Source organism: Corvus moneduloides, chromosome 6 (assembly GCF_009650955.1).
Source record: "Corvus moneduloides isolate bCorMon1 chromosome 6, bCorMon1.pri, whole genome shotgun sequence".
Taxonomy (NCBI): Eukaryota; Metazoa; Chordata; class Aves; order Passeriformes; family Corvidae; genus Corvus; species Corvus moneduloides.
In genome coordinates, this window is record NC_045481.1 from 3,514,665 (window position 1) to 3,524,472 (window position 9,808).

At 50.5% G+C, this 9,808-nt stretch overlaps 1 protein-coding gene across 10 annotated transcripts in view; it reads left to right on the forward strand.

Annotated features, from left to right (window-relative positions):
• Window positions 1-7,066, forward strand: part of FBXO34 (F-box protein 34) — a 39,523-nt gene extending 32,457 nt beyond the window's left edge. For all 10 annotated transcript variants that reach the window (XM_032113361.1, XM_032113359.1, XM_032113366.1 and 7 more), the window contains one exon: window positions 4,252-7,066. In XM_032113361.1, coding sequence (XP_031969252.1) covers window positions 4,252-6,397 — 2,146 coding nt within the window. In that variant the 3' untranslated portion in view covers window positions 6,398-7,066. The remainder of the gene's footprint in view (window positions 1-4,251) is intronic.
• Window positions 7,067-9,808: the final 2,742 nt, after the last annotated feature.

Below are 9,808 nucleotides of genomic sequence, written 5' to 3' on the forward strand. Positions count from 1 at the left end.
TCTTTTTTCCCTTTTTTTTTTTGGCCCCTGCCTTGTGTTAGAATGTCCTGAGGGGTTTTTCAGAGCTGTAGTTGGCACTGGGTGTGCAGTCAGCAACGCGAGGAGCTTTTGTCGACTGGAGTTGGTGTTTACAAGGAGAAATCCATAGGAAACTTGGGGGTTTTGATGGAAATTTTCACCCTAATAAAACCTTCCGGTGCTTTGCCCAGAAAACTTGCAGTGTGAACATGCTGCTTGTGAAGATTATGCTTTTTTGTTGTTGTTGTTCTTGCTGGCCAGATGAAATCTTTTGGCTGCACAGGGCATCAGCAGAGTCCCTGACCTGGGAGCTACAAGGGGAATTAAGGGCTCTCTGTGGACCTTACAAAGGAATTGTGAAAATGGAGTCTTTTCTAACAGTTTTTCCTCCAACTTTGGAGTTTCCACTAAAGCAAATATATTCTTGTTTAAGGCTGCTGTGATTTAGAACATGCATAGATACAAAAGGATGCTGGAAGATTCTGGCCAGCTTGGCCAACCAAGCTGGCCAGAATCTTCCAGCACCATTCCAAAACATGGAATGATTTGGGTTGGAAAAGACTTCAGAGCCCATCTCATTCCAACCCATTGCCATGGGCAGGGACACCTCCCACTAGACCAGGTTCTTCCAAGCCCCATCCAGCCTGGTTTTGGACACTTTCAGGGATGGGGAGTCCACCAGTGGGTTATGGGTCTTCCCTTGGGTGGGGAGAGGAGGGGGGGGTGTGAGTGTCTGAGCTCATATAAAGGAATATATTTCTGTATCAACAATGTGTAGTAACCAACTTGATAAAACTACAGTGGAAACAAGCTGTAGTTACGACTTGTAAAAACAGCAGTGTCATTCCAGCAGTGCAAGTATCCTGTTTTTCAGACACGGCTGATTAGAAATAGAAAAACTGGCCCCTTTATTTCATCAGCTTAAGGATGGAATAACAGTATAAAGGCAGCACTGCTCGTTGTTTCAGTGCTGATCATTCCTGGCAGAATTCTCTCCTATCAGCAATTTAAAACCGCACACTTGGGATTGAAAACCTTTTATGTTTGCTCCCGTGGACTTCTGAAGAGTCGTTGTCTCTAAAGATAAAATTAGAGAGCTTGATAACTTAAAGGGTGGAGGAAAGCAAACAGAATTATTCTGGAATGAAGTTTCATAGGGAATATGTGACTTCACCTTTTAACAACTATTTTTGGTGGCTTTAAATATTTAAAAGCTTACCTGCAGCTGCCACAGCTCTCTGCTTGCCAGCACTGAGAAACAGGGGAGTCTGTGGGTGGGGACTGGGCTCTGGTTCATCTTCAAAGCAATTTCTGCTGGGAAGCCTTGTTCTAATTCTAGGAGCTAGAGATGAAATGTGCTGCTGACGTGCAGGGAAGAAGCTGTGATTGCCTAAAAGTTCATTCTCAATGTCCACAGCAAAGGGTGTGTGAGGTGGGGGCTCGTTTTTTTCAAGTGACGCTTTCAGGTAAGGCCCACTGCTAAGATGACTTTTAAAATGAAAGTTCTCTTCCCTGCTGCTGGAAAACTCTGAGGCAGGTGGCAGCTGGTCTCGTGGAGTTTGCAGTGCTCTTTACAGCTGTCTGAAGTTATTAGATGAAGGTTTTCTTTAAATCCGGATCCATTAAAACATGTGCAATGAACTGAATGCTGAATTCAAATGAGGCAATTATTCTGGCAGTAAAACTTCTGACTAAGGCATAATTTTGTTATGTAAATTATAACTTTTCAACCTGAAATAGTATTGTTGGCTGAGCCAGGGACTAACTGAAACACAGGAGGAAATATAACCTTAAACAAGAAATCTGTAATAGGTAAGGCAGAACTTTACCCTTTGTCTTTCTCCATAGAGCAGGAATAGCTGGGAGCAGCTGAACCAACTCTGCTGGCTGAACATGTCCCCTGAGCCTGTTGGGGTAACCAGTTTGGTTCTGTTTTTATTCATACAATACCTGGTCTCACCTTCATTTGCAGCTTCTCTTAATGAAGGGTGTCGAGCTGATTGTCCTGCTGGATTCCTGAAAACTGCTTGACGAAAGCCTTCTAAAAACAAGCTCAGCTCATCTTTCAAACACCTTGGCATGAGAACTCATGAATGAAATTTGATCTTCTGCTCCTGGCTCAGGAGATTTCAGCATGCAAAGTCGTGTTTTTAATTGCATTCACCTCTTCTCCCCAGGGTACGGTGGCGAGCAGCCACTGGAGCTTTTCTCTCTAGTCTGGGAAATGTCCTTCTGGAAGGGAAGGCTGCAGGCACTGTTCTCTGCAGCAGTTTGCTGCAGTGCTTCACCTGCTGCTCTTCTGGGCTGGGCTTTGGCCAGGGCATATCAGTGGCCTGACCCTGCTTTGCTGTGAAGTACAACCACAATGCGGCAGATCCTTTGAAAAATGAGGCCAAAGCAAACTCCAGCAGTCCTGATTTCCCATTTTTCTCTTCTTGCATCCATTTCAACGCCCCAAAGTTCTATTTTTATGAGATTATTTTAGTTTTTAGCATCCAACTGAGGAGGCAAACAAGTAGCTCAGTTGCGTTTTGCAGAGGAGACTAAATTGGGAGGTGACCCAATTCCAACGAGCTGGAATTGGCAGGGGGAGAGAATTAACCCAGGGACTGGGTAGGTGTGTCTGCAGCACTGACATCTCTTACCCCCACAGTCTTTAGGTGAGATGCAGGTGGTTTTGGCACTGTCTGGTTGCAAGAGCCAGGTGATGGTCTCCCTTAAAAATCCAGAGGGAAGGAATCTGCCTTTCCAGTGGCTGCTTCCTGGCCTTCAAAGCACTGCTTGGACCAGAGGAGTGTAGAAAGGTGAACTAAGCCCTTCCTCTTGCTGCACCTCCCCAAAATCTCTGTGCTTGCCCTCCCTTCTTGTCATTAGGGCCAGAAGGAGGGACCAAATCTCCGGGGAAAGCAGTGGTTAAGCAGCATGGCTGCTCCGAGTCCTGGAGGCTTCCTCTGCTTGGGCAGCATCACTTATAAATTTGTTGGACTTTATAGACCAACAAATTGAGGTTTTTAGTTAAAAGCTGGTTTTAGGCTAGAAACGTACAAAGTTACCATACTTAAGCAACTCTCTTGGTGTTGGCTCTCAAGGGAAGCGTGTTCAGTGCCTGAGTGTGCCTGTGTCAGCTCATAATGAACGTGGCATTGAACCTGCTGCTCTTCAACTCTCGAGCACAGATCATCCCCAAAGAGGAGGCCTTTGAGTGCAACAACTCAAAGATTACCATGGAAACGTAATCTATAGTTAGTTCTGTAATGTGCTTATGCGATACTCTTGGGAGAAGAGCCTGGAGTCTCCTGGTGGTTGCATCCCGTGTGGCAGTGCCCTGGGCTCCAGTGTTCCCGAGCTTTGAATAGAAGATGGCTGTGGAGGTGTGACAGGACAGAGGAGTCTGGGGCTGCTGCAGGAGGGCTGCTGCTGCAGTGTCAGCAGCATCCAAGGGGTCCTTCTCAGCTCTGGAATTCTTGACTGTAAAATCCCATCCTTGAGAGTGGGTGTCCTCAGCTGCATGCTATGCTGCTGTCACTTTTGGGGGGAGCATCTGATGTATAACATAGGGACCCTTATGGGAAAGTCACCAAACTTGCCATTATCAATATACTAAAGGAAAGGTTTCATTGCCCAGAGAAGCTGTGGCTGCTCCATCTCTGGAAGTGTCCAAGGATGGGACTTGGAGCAACCTGGGATAGTGGAAGGTGTCCCTGCCTGTGGAAGGAAGTGGAACAAAATGAGCTTTAAGGTCCCTTCCAGCCCAAACCACTCTGTGATTTCGGGTGATGCTAGGAGATTAGATATCCCCTGGGATCTCTGATTATTAGAATTACTCTCGCTTATTTCCCTTTTGAGCTTTAACCTCGCTTTATCTGCTGAAAGGAGTGTGTGTGGTAGCTGATGTCCAGATAAACCCTGTGACCTATGTGTGCCTTGCAACTGGATTGAGGAAGGAGCAGGCAGAAGGATGGCTCTAGCTCAAGAATGAACCACTAGCTATGTTTTCACAACTGATACAACTTAAACTTTAGAATTTCTCCTTGCAACTGCCTGGAAACAGATTTCTCTAATGGGAAGTTCTCTCCTACTGCAGGAAGTTCTCCAAGGGTGGATTTTGCAACCTTGGTGGCTCTTTTCCTTTCTCATGTGGTTCCTCTCGAGGTGTGGGCTGGTGCCTGCTCTGGGCCACCTTCACACAGGCATATTTTGCAACTATAACTTCTTCCCTCTCTGTTTTTCCAGGGTTTCTGGTATGCACTTAAAGCCATATCTCAAGTTACAGAAGAAAGAGCGATCCCCAGAAATAAGCCAGGATTCCCTGCGAGGCCACCAGGGACCAGCACAAGGAGAAAAATACGCCAACTGCACCAAACTGAGCGTTTTCCCAAAACCTTCCCTCGTGACTCCATCTCAAAAGCTTCTGGGGATTATTTATCCAAATACTATGTGCAATATGAACGGGAAAGGCCCAGCGGATGGTCCAAGTGCCAGGGAGAAGAAGAACGCCCTGTCTGCAACAATCCACCAGGGAGAAGAAGGGGAAGGGCCGCTGGATGTCTGGGCTGTGGTGAAACCTGGCAACACCAAGGAGAAAATCGCCTTCTTCGCAGCCCAGCAGTGCAGCAGCAACGCCCGCACGGGCTCCATGAAAATCAAGAGCACGTGGGACATCGACGGGAGAACGGCCAAACGCAGGAAAAAATCGGTGGATCTTAAAAAAGCCAAAATTCAGCTGGAAAGAATGAGGGAGGCAAACGCCAGGTGCTCCCAGCCGGAGCCTTTCGCCTGCGGCATCGAGCACTGCTCGGTGCACTTCGGCAGTGACAGCGCGGAGGGCGCGTTCCCGGGCCGCTCGCTGTCGGTCATCGAGATGGTGGCGTTCCTGGAGCAGCGGGCGAGCGCCCTGCTCGTGGACTGTGCCAAGACCTGCACGGCCGCCTCTGCCACCAGGCTCAGCGCCCAGCCCAAGGCCGCCCTGCCCGGCTCAGACCCCTTCTCCTTGGCCGCAGCGTGCGAGGCGCACGCGGAGCGGGGCCCTGGCGAGCCCCAGGGCGAGCCCGTGCGCGTGCTGGACATGGTGGCCAAGCTGGAGTCCGAGTGCCTGAGGCGGCAGAGCGAGCGGGAGGCTGGGAGCCTCTCCCGGAACAACAGCTTCCGCAGGAATGTCGGCAGGGTGCTCCTGGCCAGTGGCACCCAGCCTGAGGGAGAGGTGGAGAAGGGGGTCCCGGCTCAGGGGGACGGGCTGGGGGAGGCAGGGGTGGCAGAGGCTGGATACGGAGGCCGCTGTGGCCCTCTGGGTGACACCGAGCTGTGGGATGGCGCTGCCTCTGCCCAGCAGCCGTTTCCTTCGGGGCTGGATACCCGGGTGGGGAATGTGAATTCGGGACTTGCCCAGGCGGTGTTGGCAATGACAGCTGGCAGGAATGACACTGAAGCACAGATTGAGCCTCCCAGGGCTCTGCTGTCCCCATGTCCAGCTGCTGCCAGGCTGCCACCGGATCCCTTGCAGAGCAAGAACACGACTGTTGATTGTACGTCGAAAGAGTCTGTAATTTTCCCAAAGCATCCTGCTAGGAAGGAGCCCTTATGCATCAGTATATCAGTCACCAAGACAGAGAAAGGGTGCAGGAAGGAGAAGCACTCCAGCTCCAGTTCTGGTGAGGATTCACTCCCAGGGAGGCTGTTTTTCCTCCAGGGTGAGCAGCCTGCTGCTCACGAGCAACAGCCACAGCAGGAGAATACCCAGGAGAAGCCAGGGAAAGTAGCCCAAAATGAGGATGAGGATGCTCTGGCATCTGGTAGATCATGTGTCAGAAGCAGTGTCCCTACAGAGCCATTGGCCCCTTCTGTCCCTCCCACAGAAGGGGCTTTGCAAGTACTTGATGCTTCCTGCCTAAAGCGGCAGGTTTCGCATGACTTTCTGGAGACCAGGTTTAAAATCCAGCAGCTTTTGGAGCCTCAGCAGTACATGGCCTTCTTGCCTCACCACATCATCGTGAAAATCTTTGGATTGCTTCCCACCAGGAGCCTGGTTGCCCTAAAATGCACTTGCTACTACTTCAAATTCATCATCGAGTACTACAACATCAGGCCGGCGGACTCGCGCTGGGTCCGCGACCCCCGCTATCGGGAAGACCCTTGCAAGCAGTGCAAGAAGAAATACGTGAAGGGGGACGTGTCCCTGTGCCGGTGGCATCCCAAGCCCTACTGCCAGGCTCTGCCCTACGGGCCTGGCTACTGGATGTGCTGCCACCGCTCCCAGAAGGGCATCCCGGGCTGCAAGTTGGGTCTCCATGACAATCACTGGGTCCCTGCCTGCCACAGCTTTAACCGCGCCATCCATAAGAAAACCCGAGGAGCGGGAGCAGAGGTGGAAGAGGAATATTAGTGCACACTTTCCTGTGAGATTGTTTGGGGGAGGAGGAGGAGGAGAAGAAGATTCTCATGCCTTGTGCTGTTTACAGTGTATATAGTTGTCGTGATGATTTTTTTTCTCACAGGGCTATGAAACTGCACATACTCAAACACAAGAGCCTTTACCTTTTAGATTAAAAGAGAGCTTTTAGTCCATCTCTGTAAATAACACTATAAAAACTAATTATGTACATACAGAGTCTACAGCTGGCTGAACAAGGTAACCCTACAATGCAGCTATCCCAGTGTTGCGGCTATAGGTGTGTGTGTTTTTAAGTGTCTTGTTTCAAAATCTGTATATCCTGTATAATATATGAATGTTTCTGAGAAGAAACTCTAAATAGGTAAAGGTCAACGTGTTTAAAGAAGCTGCAGACAACTTAACTGGACAACCTGAAACTTAGACTATAGAGCAGATCCATTATAGTAGTGTGGCAGTGGATTAAAAAAAAAAAAAAAAGAGAGGAATATTATTGTATAGTCAGAATATAAAAAAAAGTTCTTGTCTACCTTACCCGTGTTGTCTGGTTGGGGTTCTTTTTTTACGTAAATAAAATGTGCATTCTAGATCTGCCTTACCAGACTTTCTCTTGTAAGACTTTTGCCCCAAAATAAAAATGCAGAAACTTGGTGCTGTGCTGTAGTTCAGACGTGCAGTGTGCTTTCTCTAGCAAACCTGTCCTCCTACTAACAAAGAAACAAAAAACCCCCAAATCTCTAGTACTTGGAGAACTCCCTGCTCTAACTGTCACAGATTCCAGCTTTTCCTTTCCTTCCTGCCAGCCCTGCATGCAGCAGAGGCTCCTTTCATCGGGAATTCTGGTGCTAGGTGTGTAAAGCTTGCAAAAACGGGCACTTTCTGGTCATCCTGCTTCTTGGCTCTTGTGTGGGCACCTGACCTGTTCCCTGGATGCTCGAGGACGGAGTGTGGGTCCAGCAGGACGAGCGTGGAGGTGCCTTGGCTCTGTGATGTGCTGGAAGCTTTCCTATCTGCTCTGTATGGAATTTTTCCCTTGCAAGAAGAATCCTTGCAGTGCTTTGCCCTGCTCTGCTGCAGCCCCTGGCCTCTCGTCCCAGTGCTGTGAGTCGCTGCCTCCCAGGGGCCCTGCGGAGTTTGTGTCGGATGAACGGCGATTCCTCACACTCGGAATGGGAGCGGAGCGTGGAGAATTTCCCTGGATCCATTCCTGTCCTGCCGTGCTGTGAGCCAGACCTCAGCCTCCCGTTACACCCCTCGGAGGGTGGATGGTTTGGAAGTCTGGGAGTGGACCCTGGCCAGTCCAGCAGCCGCGTCCAGCTCAGTCAGGGGAGCAGCAGCCATGTTCCAGGGAGCCGTGCCCTTGCCCTGGCCATGTCCCTTCTCTCCCCCCACTTGGTGCTGTTGCTGTTTCTCTGCCCCTTCTCAGGGCACGGATGGACTCCTGGCTCTCACCATTCAGGCTGGAGCAGCCAAAATCTCTGACCTGGTGCAAGAAGAGCCGGTGCCACCTTCCCATAGGGCTCATCTTGGGCCTTCCTCTGCCCTGCCAACCCCAGGGAGCAGCTGGAAAGGGCAGGGATGGGGTGGCCCTGCACCTGGCGCATCCTGTTCTCTATCCTTTGGTGCTGGAGCAGAAAGGTGTGGAAAACTGCTGGCTGTGGGGGCCAGGCTGAGCCGCCCACCTCCACCTGCCCTGGGATCACAGGGAGTGGCTCGCCTGGTGTCGGAGTGTGAGGAGGACAAAAGAGGGTTTGAAGGCGGATGCTTTTGTTCTTTAACAGTGAGAGAAGGAAAATCGAGCCCTGGCAGCCTGAAATGTGGGCTTGGTGAGCTCAGGCTTTGCAGGGAGGTTTAAAGGATGTGCTGGTTTTATTTTTTGCCTTCACCTGCTCCTGCCACCCCCCGGGTGTCAGCAACCCCTCCCGGAGCTGCTCAGCCTCCCTGCACTGCAGACATGATGACAACCAGGAGGAATGAAATTAGGAATCTAAAAGAAGGGTGTGGCCGCCTTGTAATCGGCTGGGAAGAGGGAGAGGGAAATCAGGATCTCTCCTTAATCCCCGACTTCATCCTCTAACGGGGCACAGGCTTCACCCAAACTTCCATCTGCTCCCTCGGCTGCACCCGGACCAGCAGCAAAACAACTTCCAGGCTGTTGTTTTGCCAAAGCCTTCGGCATCAAAGGCCTTCAGCTTCATTTTGGTTAGGGGCAAGGGGAAAGAAGCTGCTTTCCTGCCCCCCCACCCAAGACTCTGGAAAACTTGAGGCTTGACAGCAGCGAGGAAAGTCCCTGCGAGGCTGGAGTGGAGCAGCAGAGGAAAATATTTTGTAATTAGATAAGGGGCCAGTGAGGTCATTCTGTTTCGAACAGGGTGTGAGATTTTGGTCACCTTTGTTGAACAAGGGGGGAAACGAGGATAAAATAATATCATGAGGCTATTTTGTTCTTGGAGCAGGGAAATCCAGAGGACAACTTGCTATCTACCCTACCCCATCCGTGCCCTCCCCCCAGGCTGGCTGGGGAGCGTGGGCTGGTTTATACATCATTTATTACGTTGTCTGCTGGAACTGTCCCTCCTGCACAGCACTGCTGTTAAAAATTGTTTCACAGAGCAAGCTTTTGCGTCCAGAAGTAGGTTGGTTCCGAGTGTTGCCATGCTGAGCTGCCTGCAGGCTTTTTTTTCCTGTAACGTTGTAAAATGCAGATTTCTGTTTCCTTAAGGGATGGTTCAGGGAGAAGCCAAGGTCTGATGAATGTTGGGTTTTTTTTCCTAAGAAGCAATTAAAAAAAAAAAAAATCCAGTGTTGGATTTACAAAGTTCAGTGTTTAGAACTGAGGACGAAGGACTGCACCATGTGCTTGGCTTCCCTGCCTGGGAGCATTTGGAGTGTCTGGACTGAATTTCCAGATAGGCCTGCAAAGAAGTTGTAATAACATTTCCATTGTCCATAAGCTTCCAGTTTTCATCAAGCTCTGGGGCTCTCCTGGCATGGACAGCACTGAGAAAGCTGCCTGTGGCTGAGGCTTGCGGTTGGGCTCTTGCTCCATCCTGGCTGTTTCTGCAGCAGCTTTTCCTTTTGCTGAGCCCTGTTCCCTGTGGAAAAATCCTGGGATGCTGCAGCAGAGCTCAGTTCCTTGTGTTGGACCCAGTCCTCTCCTGCAGCATCTGCCCCCTGCCAGCCCCTGGAACTCTCGGTAAGGCCACAGAGCTGCTCCAAGGGCTGGAGCCCCTCTGCTCTGGAGCCAGGCTGGGAGAACTGGGAATGTTCACCTGGAGAAAAGAAGGCTCCAGGGAGAGCTCAGAGCCCCTTCCAGGGCCTAAAGAGAGCTGGAAAGGGACTGGGGACAATGGATGGAGGGACAGGACAAGGAGGAATGGCTTCCCACTGCCAGAGGGCAGGGAT